The following is a 19,406-nucleotide window of genomic DNA, read 5'->3' as shown; positions in this document are numbered from 1 at the left end:
AAAATTAGAATGGCTTGGGAGCAAGATTTAAATATCTCCTTATCTGATGAGACTTGGGACTTGATTCTCAAATCGGTTAATTCAACCTCTCTTTGTGCTCACCATTGCCTTTTACAGTTTAAGATTGTTCATAGAGCCCATATGTCTAAATCTAAACTATCTCGATTTTACCCTAATATTAGTCCTCTTTGTGATAAATGCAAAAGGGGCGAGGCCTCTTCATTCACATGTACTGGTTTTGTCCTAGCTTGGAGAAATTTTGGAAAGATGTCTTCACAACGGTATCTTACATTCTGAATCACCACCTGGAACCTAACCCTTTAATTGCTTTGTTCGGTTTTTTGGGTGAGACAGATTTACGTCTGAGTTCGACCAAGTGTTGAATATTATCTTTTTCTTCTCTCCTGGCTAGACGTTTAATCCTCCTTAGATGGAGAGATGTTGCCCCGCCCACGCATGCTCAATGGCTTAATGATATTATGTCCTGCTTAGACCTTGAAAAATTCATTATTCAGTTCTTAATTCGGATACAAAGTTCCATAAAGTCTGGGGACCTTTTATTGAGTACTTTCATAACCTTCCTCTTAACTAAGGTTTTTTCTGGGTCCCTTGCTTTCAGCTCCTTTTTTTTGGTAGTAGGCAGCAATATCTTCTGTTGCCAAGTGTATTTAGTTTTGGGGGTTTGAATGTCCTGATTTATACTCTCTATATTGTGTTGTGGTTGGTCTGGAGTTTTTTTTTGTTGCGGGGCTTGGGGAGGATACTAATTTTACATGTCTTCAATTTGGGTGCTTTCTCAATTATCTTCTTTTGTATTATATTATTATTGTAAGTTTATTTTTGCACTGTATTAATGCTCTTCATTCCGATCTGGGTTTTTTTTATCTGTAGCGATGTAGAAAATGTATTAAAAAACTAATTTTAAAAAATCGATTTTTATCACATAACCTGATATGCGTCTCTTGAGCAAAGATTATATCAGGTTGGAATTGGTTAATAATTTAATATGTTTTCTTACGCTTAATAGGATGATTCCAACCACGGACATTCCAACTTAAAACATTTAACTGTTCAGGTATCATCATGAGACTTTGTATCTATAAAGAGTAGTCAGATGCATGTCAAGATAAGGTAGTTGAAAATGGCAGAGATGAACAACGATAATAATAATTTGCGTATGCTCCGGGATTCCATAATGGGGATAAAAAAAGAAAAAACCCACCCAAACTACAAAGCCTGGAAATAAGTTGTTATCAATTGACGCAAGCCCCAAGAAAAGCATAGAAAGCAAAAATAAACTCTACCTAAATAAAAAAAAGAAAAAGTAATCTCTGTCTCCCTCTACTGAACATAAAACTCATTACAGTCGACATGTTATCTCAATATAATTAAATTGGAAGGAACAATGTTCTTTTTTGTAAAACAACACGACCTTCAATTTTGGAAGTGTAGCGGTGTGCTACATGCAGCATTGAAATAACGACACGTAGTTGGTGAGCTGCAGTTGCAAAAGAGGTTTATTCAAACTTCGGGGCCTCGCTTTAAAGCCTTCCTGATCCCACCCTCCCCAGACAGGAATACTGTAGGCGCATATTCACAGTCCCGTCCCGTGCGCAGGCTTTTCCCCTTGCTGGTGAAGCAGGCTTGGCGCCCTCTTTGGGACCGGCCTCAATGCCGGTGCGTGCCACTTTGTGAGCCAGTTCGAGTGCGCTGGGAAGTGGGTTGCCACATAATCCCCCCTCCCAGAACTAGCGATACACCCCCCCCAATGTCCTCAGTCTGGGTCAGACTCTGTTTGGGAGGTCTGTCTCTGCGTCGTGGTGCCTGAATCTCGACCAGCTGCGCCAAGTCCACATGGACCGGTTTGAGTCGGTCTACTGTGAAAACCTCCTCTTACCCCCCAATGTCCAGAATGAATGTGGACCCGTTGTTTCTGATCACCGTAAACAGCTTCTTGTAGGGCCGCTGTAGCGGTGCCCGATGTCCACCCCGTCGTACAAAAATGAACTTACAGTTTTGCAGGTCTTTGGGTACGCAGGTTGGGTTCCGTCCATGCTGTGAAGAGGGTATGGGGGCCAGGTTACCGAGCCCCTCACGTAGTCTGCCCAGGACTGCTGCGGGTTCTTCCTCTTGCCCCCTTGGGGCTGGTATGAACTCCCCTGGGACGACTAGGGGTGCGCCGTACACCAACTTGGCCGACAAGGCGTGCAGATCCTCTTTGGGCGCCGTGCGGATTCTGAGCAGGACCCAGGGAAGCTCGTCCACCAGCTAGGCCCTTTGAGGCAGGCCATGAGAGCCGACTTCAGGTGACGGTGGAAATGCTCCACTAGTCTGTTCAACTGTGGGTGGTAGGCAGTTGTGTGGTGCAGCTGTGTCCCCAAAAGGCTGGCCATAGCTGACTACAGGCTGGAGGTGAACTGGGCTCCTCTGTTGGAGGTAACGTGGGCCGATACACCAAAGCGAGATACCCAGGTTGCAATCAGTGCTCGGGCGCAAGATTTGGAGGTGGTGTCGGTGAGCAGGACCGCCTCTGGCCATCTTGTGAACTGGTCCATGATAGTCAGGAGGTGCCGCGCTCCTCGTGACACTGGCAGGGGGCCCACGATATCCACATGAATGTGGTCGAAACGCCGGCGGGTGGGGTGGAACTGCTGTGACAGGGCTTTGGTGTGCCGCTGCACCTTGGCTGTTTGGCAGAGCATGTACGTTTTGGCCCATTCACTGACCTACTTGTGGAGTCTGTGCCAAACGAACCTGTTGGCTGCCATCCGGAAGGCTGACCTGATGGAGGGATGCGCCAAGTTATGAATGGAGTCGAAAACGCGCCGCCACCAGGCTGCTGGGACGACGGGGTGGGGTTGGCCGGTGGTGACGTCACAGAGTAGGGTCCTCTCAGCTGGGCCTACGGGGAGGTCCTGGAGCTGCAAACTGGAGACTGCGGTTCTGTAACTAGGGATCTCCTCGTCTGCCTACTGCGCCTCCACCAGCACTTCATAGTCTACCCCCTGGGACAGGGCTTGGATGTTAGGGCATTGTTCTTTCCCGAGACATGCTGGACATCCGTCATGTATTCGGAGATGTAGGACAGATGTTGCTGCTGGCGGGACGACCAGGGGTCGGATGTTTTCGTGAACGCAAAGGTAAGCGGTTTGTGGTCTGTGAACGCAGTGAAGGGCCTACCTTCTAAGAAGTACCTGAAATGCCGGATTGCCAGGTATAGCGCCAACAGTTCCCGGTCGAAAGCACTGTATTTGAGCTCGGGTGGTCATAGGTGTTTGCTGAAAAACACCAGGGGTTGCCAGCGACCCTTGATGAGTTGTTCCAGCATTCCACCAATTGCCGTGTTAGATGCGTCCACTGTGAGGGCAGTAGGAACGTCCGTTCTGGGGTGCACTAGCATCGCGGCATTTGCCAAGGTTTCTTTGGTTTTAATGAAAGCGGCGGCAGACTCCTTGTCCCAGGTAATGTCCTTGCCCTTATCCGACATCAGGGCGAACAGGGGGCGCATGATTCGGGCTGCTGAAGGGAGAAAGCGGTGGTAGAAATTTACCATACCCACAAATTCCTGAAGGCCTTTGATTGTGTTGGGTCAGGGGAAATGGTGGACCGCGTCTACCAGGGCGGGCAGAGGGGTTGCCCCGTCTTTAGTAATCCTGTGGCGCAGGAAGTTGATGGTGTCGAGCCCGAACTGGCATTTGGCCAGGTTGATTGTTAGGCTGTATTCACTCAGTCAGGCATAGAGTTGACAGAGGTGGGACAGATGCTCCTGATGACTGCTGCTGGCTATGAGGATGTCGTCCAAATAGATGAAAGCGAAGTCCAGGTCCCGTCCCACCGCGTCCATTAACCGCTGGAACGTCTGTGCGGCATTCTTCAGGCCGAACGGCATGCGGAGGAACTCGAAAAGGTTGAACGGGGTGATGAGAGCCGTTTTGGGGACGTCGTCTGGATGCATCAAGATTTGATGGTATCACCTGACAAGGTCTACCTTGGAGAAAATCCGTGCGCCATGCAGGTTTTCTGCAAAGTCCTGAATGTGCAGCACAGGGTAGCGGTCCGGTGTTGTAGCCTCGTTCAGCCTGCGGTAGTCGCTGCATGGTCTCCAGCACCCTGTTGCTTTGGGCACCATGTGCAGGGGGGAGGTCCACTGTATGATCCCCAATTCCTCCATCCTCTTGAACTCCTCCTTCGCCAGTTGGAGCTTGTCCGGGGGAAGCTTTCGAGCATGGGTGTGGAGGGGTAGTTCTTGTGTCGGGATGTGGTGCTGTACGCCGTGTCTGGGCATGGCTGTCGTGAACTGCGGCGCCAGAACCGATTGGAAATCCGCCAGGACTCTGGTGAAGTCATTGTCAGACAGCGTGATGGAGTCTAGCTGTGGGGCCGGCAACTGGGCTTCACCTAGGGAGAACATTTGAAAGGTCTCGGCGTGGACCAGTCTCCTCCCTTGCAGGTCGACCAGTAGGCTCTGAGCTCGCAAAAAATCCGCTCCCAGGAGCGGTTGGGCTACGGCGGCCAGTGTGAAGTCCCACATGAACCGGCTGGAGCCGAACTGTAGCCACACTGTACGGGTGCTGTAGGTCTTTACTGTGCTGCCGTTCTCGGCCCTCAGGGTGGGACCCGGTTCTCTGTTGCGGGTGTCATAACTTGTCAGAGGTAAGACAGATCTCGGCTCCGGTGTCGACCAAAAAGCGGCGTCCCGACTGCTTGTCCCAGACATACAGGAGGCTATCCCAATGGCCAGCCACCGTAGCCATCAGTGGCGGCTGGCCCTGGCGTTTCCCGGGAACTTACAGGGCGGGCTACAGCGGCGGGCTCCTGCGCCCCACTGCTGGTGGTAAAAGCACCATTGTTCATTGGTCTCCTCACCCTCCCTCTGGGGTTAGCGGGCTCTGTGGCCTAGCCTGGTCTGGTCTGCTGCTGGGAGCGTGGCCTGGTAATCTGACTGACGGATGCCTCACTCTCCTTCTTGGCTTTCTACAGCACGTCTGCCCGGGCCACCACCTTCCGGGGGTTGCTGAAATCCGCGTCGGACAGCAGCAGGCATATGTCCTCGGGCAGCTGCTCCAGGAACGCCTGCTCAAACATGAAGCAGGGCTTGTGTCCTTCGGCCAGGGGCAGCATCTCGTTCATCAAAGCTGATGGTGGCCTCTCCCCCAAACCATCCAGGTGCAGTAAGCGGGCAGCTCACCTGAGCCTTGAGAGTCCGAAAGTCCTTATGAGCAGGGCTTTGAATTCTGTGTATTTGCCGTCCTCAGGGGGCGACTGTATGAACTCCTCAACCTGGGCGGCTGTCTCCTGGTCGAGGGAGCTCACCACGTAGTAGTAATGTGTGGCATCCGAGGTTATCTGCCAAATGTGGAATTGGGCTTCTGCCTGCTGGAACCATAGGTGAGGTCGCAGCGTCCAGAAGCTTGGCAGTTTTCAAAAAACTGCAGGAACAGATGCGGCATCGTTCATCTCCGGTCCAAATATCGTTTGGGCCGTCAGGGTCACCAATTGTAGCGGTGTGCTACACGCAGCACTGAAATAACGACAAGTGGTCGGTGAGCTGCAGTTGCGAAAAAGGTTTATTCAAACTTTGCGGCCTCGTTTTAAAGCCTTCCTGATCCCGCCCTTCCCGGGCGTATTCACAGGCCCGTCCCGCACGTGGGCTTTTCCCCTTGCTGGTGAAGCAGGCTTGGCGCCCTTTTTGGGACCGGCCTCAATGCCGGCGCGCTCCACTTTGTGAGCCGGTTCGAGTGTTCTGGGATGTGGGTCGCCACAAAAGTAACCATAATATTAGATAAGGGAAGAAAAACACATCCAAAACAATTCTTGAAATATTTGCACGAAAGAAAAACAATCACCATCTTTAAGTTCGCCAATCTATCTTTAAAACATAAGGAAATCCAAATAATTACTTAAAAGATCTTTACAAAAGCATACGGAACAAAAAAAAATAATTAGTTCATCTAAATGCTGCAGAGAAAAAAATCTAGATGGTTCAAAATTATCCAGTCTTTCAACAGTTCTCCCGCTATGTCTTCTGAGGTTAAAACCATCCAAACCAGTCTTTTTCAGAGATAAAAATATATTTTAAGCTAAAGACTTTCTATAGCCATCAAATCTTCCAATTTCATCACTCTTTATGCCGTGAGACAATCAAACCGTTGTAAATCATTCAAACTTCAGGCTTCAGACTTGTCATCAGTCTCGTCAGGCAAAGAGTTAATGTTTCGGCTGTTAATGTTTCGGCTGGGTCATCAAAAATAGAAGTCCCAGAATTTTTGACAAAAAACCTTAATTTAGCTGGATATTGTAGCGAAGGAAAGAGCTTTTTTTGGTAAGTTAATCTCATGGCCGAGGCAAATTCAGCACGCTTCTCAGCAATTTCGGATGGAAAATCTTCAAAAAAGCCAATCTCCGAACCTTGAAATGGAAACAACCCTTGTTTTTTTGCAAGCTTAATAATGCGGTCTTTGTCTCTAAAACAGAGAAAACACACAACAATATGCCTGTTTTTCCCTCGATCCAAAAGTTTTAAAACACCGGTTCTGTGAGCCGGAAATAAAGACTGAAACACTTTAGCAAAATAATCCAGTGTGTCGGCAGATTCTGATTTCTCTTTTAATCCAACAATTCGAATATTATTCCAATGGGACCGAGCTTCCAGATTGACAATTCGTTGTTGAGCCTTTTCCAAATGAGAAGAAAGGTCAGCTGCATTTCGACTAACTTCTTTAAGATCAAGGCTCAGAGAGTCAATTTTTTCTTCAAATTTCTCTTTTAGTTGAGTTATTTCAGTACCGATACTGCTGATTTGAGGCTCTAATCTCTTCACCCAAGGGGGTTCCTCCGAAAACTCATCATCTTTTCTAGGCTTTCCGTTGCCTGGGTCCAGGTTCCTTTTGGCGCTTCTTACAGTAGCCATAATTATAACTGTTGCTCTAAAGATCCGACTGAATAAAGTTGAAATTTCAAAGTTTAAGTCGGAAAAGAGAGACAGAAAGAAACTATGTCTTACATGTCCTTGAGCGGAAGGTGGAGTCTAGGGGTCAGAGAATGTTGAATGTTTGTGGGTGGAGTTAGGAAACTGCAAGGGTGAAAAAAAATCATTATGGAAATCATATATAGGCCTCCAAATAGTAGCCAACATGTGGGGTTGACTCTGCAAAGGGAGCTGGAAAAGGCATGCAATAAGGGGTGAGTCTGCGGTAAATGCAATGTTGGCATTTATTTCAAGGGGAATAGAATATGAAAGCAAGGAGATAATCCAGAGCCTTTATGAGACACTAGTCAGGTTGCAGTTGGAGTACTGTTAACAGTTTTGGGCCCCTTATCTCAGAAAGGATGTGTTGTCATTGGAGAGAGTCCAGAAGAGGTTTATGAGGATGATTCTGGGAATGAAGGGGTTAACACATGAGGAGCATTTAGTAGCTTTAGGCCTGTCCTCTCTGGAATTTCGAGGAATGCGTGGGGGGTGGGGATCTTATTGAAACCTACCAAATTATAGGGTGGATGTGGAGAGGATCTTTCCTATGGTGGGGGTATCCAGAACTAGAGGGCAAAGCCTCAAAATTGAGGGGTGACCTTTTAGAACAGAGGTAAGGAGGAATTCTTTTAGCCAGAGAGTAGTGAATCTGGAATGCTCTGCCACAGACTGCAGTGGAGGCCAAGTCCGTCAGGCATGTTTAAGACAGAAGTTAATTGTTTCCTGATTGGTCAGGGCATCAAAGGATATGACGAGAAAGCAAGTGTACAGGGTTGAGTGGGATCTGGGATCAGCCATGATGGAAAGGCGGAACAGACTTGACGTCTAGACTCAATGTCTAGACTCAATCCTTGAAATGAGATTGAAAAAAGGAATCTTGCCACATCTTCCTTAATTTTCTTATATAGAGGCTGATAATTACATTCTGATAATTTTGCCAAATCTTTTCGCACAATGATGCCCAAATATTTGAAAGACTCTGTGTGCCATGCCCAGGGGTATCGACTTTCAATTTCTCTTGGTGGGCTATAGTAATATGAAAGTAATTGGGTTTTATCTATGTTGATCTTGTATCCTGATAATTGACCATATTGTTCAAAGGATTGCATCAAATTAGGTAAAGAGTATGTTGGTTGCCCTAGATAGATCAAAATGTCATCCGCATAACAAGCCAATTTATGCTCTGTCCCTTTAATAGTAATTCCCCTGATATCTTCATTTTGTCTGATGTACTGAGCTAATGGTTCCAGATATAGTGCGAAGAGTAGTGGTGACCATGCACAACCCTGCCTCGTGCCCCTTTCTAGGGTAAGACTATTTGATAAATATCCATTGATTTTAATCCTAGCAGTAGGATTGTCATATAGTGTCTGTATAGTTTTAATAATTGTGTCTTGGAAACCAAATCTATGTAAAACTCTGTAAAGAAAATTCCAATTAACCGAATCAAATGCTTTTTTCAGCATCCACACTTATCACTATTACTTCGATTTTATTTTTTTGTATATGATCCATAATGTGAAGTGTCCTTCGTATATTGTCTTGAGTCTGGCTTTGTTGTATAAAACTTGTCTGATCATTACTATTCAGTATGGGTAGAAACTCCTCTAATCGTTTGGCCATGATGGAGGTAAATAACCTATAATCTACATTAAGAACGGATATTGGTCTAAATGACCCTCATTCCATTTTATCCTTGCCTTCTTTCAGTATAGCTGAGATCATCGCTTCCTTCCAACTGGGTGGCATTTGTGCCTTTTTTTAGAGCCCAGTTCAATGTGGGGAGTAAAACAGGAATTAACTCATTTTTAAATTCTTTGCACCACTCTGCCAAATACCCATCTGATCCTGGTGGCTTGCTTAATTTAAGCCTACTAATTGCAGCTTTTAATTCAACTTCAGTTATGTCAGCAGTCATCCTTCTATTTTGTTCTTCGCTTAAAGTGGGTAACTCTGGAGAATTCAAGAAGGTGTCAATTTGGGTTTTGCTTCCCCCTGGAATTTTGGAATATAGCATTTTGTAAAAGACTTCAAAAGCTTCTTGAATTTCACTTAGCTTATTTTTTATCATTTTCATTCTTGGGTCCCTAATTCTATGAATTGTATTTTCTGCTATTTTTTTTTCCAATTTCCACACCAGTATTTTCATAGATTTCGATCCACTTTCATAATGTCTGTTTCAGATACATTAAGTTTTTCCTGATCTCTTGCGTAGCCAAATTATTTATTTCATTCCTAATTCTTTTAATTTCCCCTAATGTATCCTGTGCTAAATTCAATTTGTGTTTTTTCTTTAGTTCCTTCAGCCTATTTTGTAATTCCTCTAATGTTTTATTCCTTATTTTTTTCTCATATGAAGATATCGCTATAGTTTTCCCTCTTAAGACCGCCTTCAGAGTATCCCATAAAATGGGAGGTGAAACCTCTCCATTATCATTAAATTCTAAGTAGAGACCAATTTCTTTTTTAATTTGTTTCTTAAAGTATGGATCATTGAGTAGACTTGAATTTAGTTTCCAAATAGTATTCTTTGGTTGTAGGTCAAAATCAACAGATAAATATATAGGTGCATGGTCACTTACATCTATTGTCCTAATTCCACAGGTGTTTATTTTGTCTTTGTCTTTTCCAAATGTCATGAAATAGTCTATTCTTGTATGTACAGAATGTGGAGCAGAATAATGAGTGTAATCCTTTCTGTCAGGGAAAAGGTCCCTCCATATATCAATTAAACCAACCTCCTCAAAAAGTGTATTAACTTTCTTATGTAAAGATTTTGTTTCATAGGTTTTTCTATTGGAAGAGTCGGTTTGGTTGTAATTGTAAATTTAAGTCTCCCCCACATATCAGAAGACTTTCTGTTTCCGTTACCATAATATCAGTAATTTTCTGAAAGAAACCAATATCACTTCCTGGGGGTGCCTATATATTCAATAGAGTAACTGAATTGCCATTTATATTCCCCCTTACCAGAATATATCTGCCTTCTTTATCTCCCATTTCGAATATTTTTTCAAAATTTAGCTTACTTGAGATAAGAATAGCAACTCCTCTCCTATGTCCTGATTTATGAGGAGAGAAACAGATTAGTGAAGCCCATTCTCTTTAGTTTTTTATGCTCATTATCACTTAAATGAGTTTCCTGTAAATATACTATACGGGCTTGTTCTTTTTTCATTTTGGATAAAATTCTCTTACGTTTGATTGGATTTAATAGTCCATTTACATTAAAAGAAATGAATTTTACCTTGTCCATAGCCATCTGCATTTATCTGTCAATGTATCATTGAAATTAGAACAAATCTTAATCGATCTACTCCCTGAACAAATAAAAACCAGGAAACTCAAATAATAATAAAAATGGCAACAAACGTGTGATTCCAAGGCTGAGGTCTCTAGTAAATGACCCTCCGTTGAGCTAGAGGAAATGTCTAGCTGTGGGGGATAACCCCTCCTATTTGTGAGTTGAGGGCCCTCATTGCAGTATTCATAAAAGTCAGTGAACAAATCCATTACACAGAAAAGATTTCCCTGTGTACTCTTCCTATATACACGCACACATATATACATATGCATACACATATATACACACACACACACACACACACACACATATATATATATATTCTCATTTTGGTGGGGGAAAAGGAGTAAGTGAGCGAATAAAGAATAACAACTAAGTAATATAAAATCCACATTATAATAAATGTTTCTCGAGATAGGTATATCACCGTGTACCTTTGCTTCTGTTTAGCTTCTCAGCATTTTTAAAGTTAGCCAAACCTTGTGGCTCTTCTGAAAGGGGTGAGGACCGTCTTTAGGAAACTCCCGGTCTCTTCCTGATATGTTTCTCTTGGCTTCCTCCCGTCTTCTGCCTTCTCGAAACTCGCACTATTTCCCAAGCCAAGCGGGACAAATCCCTAGCCAGGCTGTCTTTCGTTTTGGTGACGCTGACGGTCAACCCTCTGGCCTTCGTGTTTGTAGTCACCTCTTCCACTGTCTGGTACAACCGCGTCCCGTTGTCATAAAACACGCGAAGTTTAGCAGGGTAGGGAGTTTGAAATCTAATCTTATTTTGCTTTAGTACTCGCTTTACTTCACAGTATTCTTTGCATTTCTGGAGGACCGCGGGGAGGGGGGTGTAATCTTGGTCAAAATATATTAATTTATCCTCTAAAACACTCTCTTCTTACCCCAGGCCCTTCGTAGAATCTCCACCTTGGTGCTGTACCGAAGGAATTTAATTATAATTGATCGTGGCTTTGTATCCTGGGTAGGTTTTGGAACTAGTGCACGGTGCGCTCTTTCGATTTCCAGCTTCATAGCCGGGGGAAGATCCAGCATGTCCCACAGTAACTTTCCGACAAACTCCGTCATAGACGAGCCCTCCGCTCCTTCGGGAACGTTGTAGGTTCTGATATTTTTCCACTGTGATCTTCCCTCCAGATCAAGCAGTTTACCTTCTTGTTGATGTATGATTTTTATTGTCTTGCTCAGTATCCGTTCCACGTTTTGAACGCGATCTTCCACCTTCTTAATGTGAGTCTCTGCCACCGCTATTTTTTGATTAACGCTGGCGAGCTCTGCCTTAATATCACGGAGCTGCTGCTTTATATCTTTCTGGACCTCCATTATTTCTTTCAAGATTTCGAACATATTCTCCGCTTCGACTGAACGAGGCCCAGCGGCCGCCTCGCTTGCACACGGTCGGGTTGGAGAGCCACTCTCGGACGCAGGCTCTGCAGTGTTGCTTTTTTTATTTCCATTTCTTCTCCCCATTCTTGCCCCTCTTTTCAGTTCAAATATTTTTTGAAAAATATTATATTTGATGGGTTAATGGGGCTTAATACGCGTTTTTCTGGAGGAGCTAGTGACTTAAGCTGCCATTCTTGATGATGACGTCACCGGAAACTGAATTTCAACATTTAAGAGAAATTTGGATAGGTAAATAGATGGAAGAGGTATGGAGGGCTATGTTCTGTGAGGTTGATGAGATTAAGCTGATTCGTAGTTCAGCATGGAATAGATGGGCTGAAGGGCCTGTTCTGTGCTGTAAGACTCTGTGTTTCTGTAACAATGTTTAATTTCAAAGTACAAATAAAATCCATGTAGATTAAACAGTGACAGGCAGGACACATCTCCAGAAAATGTCAATCTTCGTTTAAGCAATTACCAACATTCCTTTGTCAACACTTGAAGAATATATTATCCATCCACACATCACACCAGCATTAAGGAGATGAGTGAAATACATGACCCAACTGCACCTGAACTATTCACGGCAGTTTCCAGTCACACGTTGTAATTTACTGATGTGCAGAGACTGAATGTACCATACCTACACCAATGAGCTGTATCACTGAGATGGCAACTTCTTCCCAGTCCAGTTCTGTCTTTTCAGCTTTGCTCTGATGTACAATACTTGCAATATTGGTGCCCAAGACGACCAGGAGAGAAAAGACTGCCACAGTGATGTAGCTCTTCTCTGAACAGGACAGTTCCGAACATTGCCTGATCTAAGAGAAGACATGAGGAGGTGACATAAAGCTTTAGAAATTAAATGACCTTTTTGATACCATAGAGCAGTCATTTGCAGAAGAGGATTAAAACTCCAGTAAACTGAAACAAATCAAATGTCCATCTCAATGATAGATAGAAGGAAGTCCTCTAGAAGGTCCTTGAATCACTAAAACTTGTTACAGTTGTTGGATTTTAGTGTTTTAATCCAAGGTCCTCTTAGAAGTTAGGAAAAAGGCACAAAACTTGTTTCACAATCGTTTTCTTAAGCACTAATAGAACAAGAGGAGTTGGAAACAAACAGTAACAGAGGCCTAGTAAGTAAAGGGAGAGGCAAACAAACAAGGATCTAAGATGGTGCTGCCTTCTGGTCAGCTATTTTTATACCCATAGATAAGAAACTAGAGGTGCAGGGCGGTGGAAACCGGAGTGCCAAAACAGTTAGTAGAGAAGTTGTGGAGATGTTGTTAAGAACTCAGACAGTCAGGAAACAAAAAGTTGAGCATAGTGCAGCTAATGTTCTGAGCTGTGTATATTTCAATGCAAGAAGTATCATAGGAAAGGCAGATGAGCTCAGGGCATGAGCTGGAATTATGATGTTGTAGACATTAGTGAGACTTGATTGCAGGAGGGGCAGGACTGGCAGCTCAATATTCCAGGGTTCCATTGTTTTAGATGTGACAGAGCGGGAGGGATTGAAGGAGGAGGAGTGATGGCACTAGTCAAGGGAAATGTCACAGCAGTGCTCTGTTAGGACAGACGGGAGAACTCATCTAGTGAGGCGTTATTGGTGGAACTGAGTAATAAGAAAGGTATGACCACGTTAGTGTGGCTATATTACAGACTATCCAACAGTCCTAGGGATTTAGGGGAACAATTGAAATGAATTGAAATGACTATTTCTTACATCCTTCACATACTTGAGGAGTAAAATATCTTTGTGTTACGTCTCCATCTAAATGTGCAAGATGCAATCATAGTAATTTATAATAATTTACTAGACAACAGGGTGATCCATTGGGGCACCCTTTGAGAGAAGGGTAGTGTAGTCTGATGTGACCAGAACAAACATTAAATTTTCCTGAATGCTATTGCTTTGCTTTGGAAATTAAAGAAGAAAAACTCAGTTATTAAAGAAGAAATGCGTAGCAAGGGAAATATAGCTCCTCCCCATTTAACAAAGGACGCTTGTGATAGCAACGTTGATGGTTGATCTGCCACCCTTGTGCCTTTCGTTGTCATTCTGGAGACGTGCAGTCCTTTCATCTGCCGTCTCTTCATGTCTTCTGCCATTTGTTTTTTCTGTCTGATCCTGAAGACGTGCATTTCTCGGCTCCTTTGTCTCTTCCTCTCTCCTCCTTCTACGCCAGGTGTTGTCACTCTGGAGACGTGCATGCCTCTCCTCCTCTGTCTTTTCTTCTCTCATCTTTTTTGTCCTGACTCTTTGATCCTGAGGTCGTGTGGCTCTGGCCTCATCCGATTCTTGTTCTCTCCCTCTCCTTGCCGCTTCCCGACAACGTTTGGCTTCATCTATTGACCATAATGTCCTCCTTCTCTTTCCATGCCACATAATTAGGCTGACCATATTTTTTTTACCCTAATTCTGGATAGAAGATACGAAGCTGTAACACCAAAGCCTCCAGGATGCTGATTATTCTTGATGATGTGGTTGGCGCTCTCCTAAATGGACACGATATAGTCACTGCTGTCCTTTGACTGCAGCGAAGTGTTTGATGGGTGTCTCGAAGTACGTCATTACAATAAGATTTAATTATCTCTTATTGATGGGTGGCAGTTAGATCTGTCCCAATCCTGCACATGCTGATAGTGATTAGCAGAATGTGAGCGCTTGAAATAGAGCTGCCTTGCCCTTTTGCTCCGCTTGGTGTCGCTGCTGTGAGCATCGTGAGGCGCTGCTAAGGCTGGCCGCGCGCATGCGTCGCGGTTTCCATCATGGCTGACATCAGCTCTCGGATGAAAGTGGGACTGTTGATTTCGGCAAGTGAGCAATTTTATACGAATATATAACCCTGAACTTTGCCTGCATTCTACAAGTTAGCGCACTTTTAGTCGATCTAGCCAAAAATAGTGCCGCTGTAATGCACCGTTTGCGCTAATTGGAGGTCACAAACAAAGCATGAGAGTTTTAGTAGTATATAGATAATAAATAGAACAGTCAACGTAATATAGAGTACACTCAAGTCAGCGTGAGTTCATCAGTCTGATGGCCTGGTGGAAGGAGCTGTACTGGAGCCTGTTGGTTCTGGCTTTTATGCTGCGGTACCACTTCCTGGACGGTAGCAACTAGAATAGATTATCAATGGGATGATTAGGGTACCCAATGATTCTACAGGCCTGTTTACACACCTGTCCTTGTAAATATCCTGAATCATGGGAAGTTCACATCTACAGATGCACTGGGCTGTTCACACCACTCTGCAGAGTCCTGCGATTAAGGGAGGTACCGTTCCCATACCAGGCAGTGATGCAGCCAGTCAGGATGCTCTCAATTGTGCCCCTGTCGAAAGTTCTTAGGATTTGGGGGCCCATACCAAACTTCCTCAACTGTCTGAGGTGAAAGAGGTGCTGTTGTGCCTTTTTCACTGTGCAGCTGGTGTGTACGGACCACGTGAGGTCCTCAGTGGAAGTGGATGCCGAGGAACTTGAAGTTGTTTATCCTCTTGACCCAGATCCATTGATGTTTTGGGTGTTAGCCCCTCTCCATTCCTCCTGTAATCCATAACCAGCTCCTTTGTAGACAAATCACAGCTTGTTGCAAGAAAAGTATGGTGAACATAGTAGCACACAAAATGCTGGAGGAACTCAGCGGGCTAAGCGGCATCTATGGAAAATAGCTAACAGTTGACATTTTGGGTGGAGACCCTTCAGGACTGGAAAAAAAACGGGGTCAGAGTAAGGAGGTGGGCGGGAGTGGAGAAAGAAATACAAGGTGATAGGTGAAACAGAGAGGGGGAGGGGTGAAGTAAAGAGCTGGGAAGTTGATTGGTGAAAGAGACAAATGGCTGGGGAAGGGGGAACCTGATAAGAGAGGGCAGAAGCCATGGAAGAAAGGGAAGAGGGAGGAGCACCAGAGGGAGGTGATGGGCAGGTAAGGAGATAAAGTGAGAAAGGAAAATAGGAATGAGGAATGGTGTGTGTTTGTGTGTGTTATTGGAAGTTTGAGAAATCGATGTTCATGCCATCAGGTTGGAAGCAAGCCACTTGGAATATAAGGTGTTGCTTTCAATTCTGATATGTCAGTACAAGGCCTCCTCTACTGCCACTATGAGGCCTTACTCAGGTTGCAGAAGTAACATCTTAAATAGTATCTGAGTAGCCTCCAATCTGATGGTACAAATATCTATTTCTCAAACTTCTGGTGTTTACCCCTGGCTCCCCGTCTCCTCCACTATTCCCCATTCCTGTTTCCCTGTCTCACTTCATCTCCCTACTTGCCCACCATCTCCCTCTGGTGCTCCTTCTTCATCTTCTCTATCCTCGCGTATCATATTCCTCTCTCCCAGTTTCACCTATCACCTACCACCTTGTACTTCCTCCCCTCTCCCCACCTTCTTACACTGCCTTCCCATCCTCTTCTCCAGTCCCAATGAAGGGTCTCTGCCTGAAATGTCGACTGTACTCATTTCCATGGATGCTGCCTGGCCTGCTGAGTTCTTCCAGCATTTCACGAGGAAATCTGCAGATGCTGGAAATTCAAACAACACACACAAAATGCTGGTGGAACACAGCAGGCCAGGCAGCATCTATAGGAAGAAGCACTGTCAACGTTTCGGGCTGAAACCTTTCATCAGGACTAACTGAAAGGAAAGATAGAAAGAAATTTGAAAGTAGTGAGGGGAGGGGGAAATGCGAAATGATAGGAGAAGACCGGAGGGGGTGAGATGAAGCTAAGAGCTGGAAAGGTGATTGGCGAAAGTGATACAGAGCTGGAGAAGGGAAAGGATCATGGGATGGGAGGCCTCAGGAGAAAGAAAGGGGGAGGGGGGAGCACCAGAGGGAGATGGAGAATAGGCAGAGTGATGGGCAGAGAGAGAGAAAAAAAAAACAAACAACTAAATATGTCAGGATGGGTTAAGAAGAGGAGGAGGGGCATTAACGGAAGTTAGAGAAGTCAATTTTCATGCCATCAGGTTGGAGGCTACCCAGCCAGTATATAAGGTGTTGTTCCTCCAACCTGAGTTTGGATTCATTTTGACAGTAGAGGAGGCTATGGATAGACATATCAGAATGGGAATGGGACGTGGAATTAAAATGTGTGGCCACTGGGAGATCCTGCTTTTTCTGGCAGACCGAGCGTAGGTGTTCAGCAAAACGGTCTCCCAGTCTGCGTCGGGTCTCACCAATATATAAAAGGCCACACCGGGAGCACCGAACGCAGTATACCACACCAGCCGACTCACAGGTGAAGTGTCACCTCACCTGGAAGGACTGTCTGGGGCCCTGAATGGTGGTGAGGGAGGAAGTGTAAGGGCAGGTGTAGCACTTGTTTCGTTTACAAGGATAAGTGCCAGGAGGGAGATCGGTGGGAAGAGATGGGGGGGGGAACGAGTGGACAAGGGAGTCGCGTGGGGAGTGATCCCTATGGAAAGCAGAAGGGGGGGATGGGAAAGATCTGCTTGGTAGTGGGATCCCGTTGGAGGTGGCGGAAGTTACGGAGAATTATACATTGGACCTGGAGGCTGGTGGGATGGTAGGTGAGGACAAGGGGAACCCTATCCCGAGTGGGGTGGCGGGCAGATGTGCGGGAAATGGGAGAGATGCGTTTGATAGGAGAGTTGATAGTGGAAGAAGGGAAGCCCCTTTGTTTAAAAGGAAGACATCTCCTTCGTCTTGAAATGAAAAGCCTCATCCTGAGAGCAGATGCGGCGGAGATGGAGGAATTGTGAGTAGGAATTGGCATTTTTTCAAGAGACAGGGTGGGAAGAGGAATAGTCCAGGTAGCTGTGAGAGTCTGTAGGCTTATAGTAGATATCAGTAGATAGGCCATCTCCAGAGATGGAGACAGAAAGATCAAGAAAGGGGAGGGAGGTGTCGGAAATGGACCAGGTAAATTTGAGGGCAGGGTGAAAGTTGGAGACAAAGTTAATGAAGTCAACGAGCTCAGCATGCATGCAGGAGGCAGCACCAATGCAATCATCGATGTAGCAAAGGAAAAGAGGGGGACAGATACCCGAATAGACTTGGAACATGGACTGTTCCACAAAGCCAACAAAATGGCAGGCATAACTGGGACCCATGCAGGTGCCCATGGCTACACCCTTGGGAGAAGCCAAAGGAGAAATTATTGAGGGTAAGAACTAATTCCACTAGACAGAGGAGAATGGTGGTAGAGGGGAATTGGTTAGGTCTGGAATCCAAATAGAAGCGAAGAGCTTTGAGACTGTACGGGTGGGGGATGGAGGTATATGGGGACTGGGTGTCCATGGTGAAAATAAGGCGGTGGGGGCCAGGGAACTTAAAATCATTGAAAAAATTCAAAGCGTGAGAAGAGTCACGAACATAGGTGGGAAGAGATTGAACAAGGGGGGATAAGGCAGTGTCCAGGTATGCAGAAATGAGTTCGGTGGGACAGCAGCAAGCTGAGACAATAGGTTTACCTGGACAGGCAGGTTTGTGGATCTTAGGTAGGAGATAGAAATGGGAAGTGCGGGGTGTGGAAACTGAGATTGGTGGCAGTGGATGGGAGATCCCCAGAGCTGATAAGGTTGGTGATGGTATAGGAGACAATGGCCTGGTGCTCCTTAGTGCGGTCATGATCAAGGGGTAAATAAGAGGAGGTATCAGAGAGTTGTCACTGTGCCTCGGCCAAGTAGAGGTCAGTACGCCAGACAACAACATCTCCCCCCTTATCAGTGGGTTTTATAGTGAGGTTGGGATTGGTGCGGAGGGAGCAGAGAGCAGAGCGTTTGGAAGGAGTTTGGAAAGCTGAGCCTACTGGGCCTGAACACCTCCCTCTGCAACTGGATCCTAGACTTCCTGACTGGGAGACCTCAGTCAGTCCGGATCGGGAGCAGCATCTCCAACACCATCACATTGAGCACGGGGGGCTCTCCAGGGTTGCACGCTCAGTCCACTGCTGTTCACTCTGCTGACCCACGACTGTGCTGCAACACACAGCTCGAACCACATCATCAAGTTCACCGATGACACAACCGTGGTGGATCTCATCAGCAAGAATGATGAGTCAGCTTACAGAGAGGAGGTGCAGCGGCTAATGGACTGGTGCAGAGCCAACAACCTGTCTCTTAATGTGAACAAAACAAAAGAGATGGTTGTTGACTTCGGGAGGGCATGGAGCGACCACTCCCCGCTGAACATCGACGGCTCCTCGGTAGAGATCATTAAGAGCACAAAATTTCTTGGTGTTCACCTGGCGGAGAATCTCACCTGGTCCCTCAACACCAGCTCCACAGCAAAGAAAGCCCAGCAGCGTCTCTACTTTTTTGCGAAGGCTGAGGAAAGTCCATCTCCCACCCCCCCCATCTTCATCACATTCCACAGGGGTTGTATTGAGAGCATCCTGAGCAGCTGCATCACTGCCTGGTTTGGAAATTGTGCCACCTCGGATCGCAAGAACCTGCAGCGTATAGTGAGGTCAGCTGAGAAGATTATCGGGATCTCTCTTCCCGCCATCATGAACATTTACACTACACGCTGCATCCGCAAAGGAAACAGCATTATGAAGGACCCCATGCACCCCTCATACAATCTCTTCTCCCTCCTGCCTTCTGGGAAAAGGCTCCGAAGCATTCGGGCTTTCACAACCAGACTATACAGTTTCTTCCCCCAAGCTATCAGACTCCTCAATACTTGAAGCCTGGACTGACCCCTTGCCCTACTGTCCTGTTTATTATTTATTGTAATGCCTGCACTGTTTTAGTGCACTTTATGCAGTCCA

General features: G+C 45.6%; 1 protein-coding gene across 6 annotated transcripts in view; it reads right to left on the bottom strand.

Annotated features, from left to right (window-relative positions):
* The window catches only part of LOC132382297 (uncharacterized), an 80,512-nt gene that overhangs the window by 41,201 nt on the left and 19,905 nt on the right, over positions 1-19,406 (bottom strand). For all 6 annotated transcript variants that reach the window (XM_059952426.1, XM_059952420.1, XM_059952424.1 and 3 more), the window contains exon 4: positions 12,309-12,486. In XM_059952426.1, coding sequence (XP_059808409.1) covers positions 12,309-12,486 — 178 coding nt within the window. The remainder of the gene's footprint in view (positions 1-12,308; positions 12,487-19,406) is intronic.

This window comes from Hypanus sabinus, chromosome 27 (genome assembly GCF_030144855.1).
Source record: "Hypanus sabinus isolate sHypSab1 chromosome 27, sHypSab1.hap1, whole genome shotgun sequence".
Lineage (NCBI taxonomy): Eukaryota > Metazoa > Chordata > Chondrichthyes > Myliobatiformes > Dasyatidae > Hypanus > Hypanus sabinus.
The sequence above is the reverse complement of the archived record's forward strand: the minus strand, read 5'-3'. Positions and strand labels throughout refer to the sequence as shown.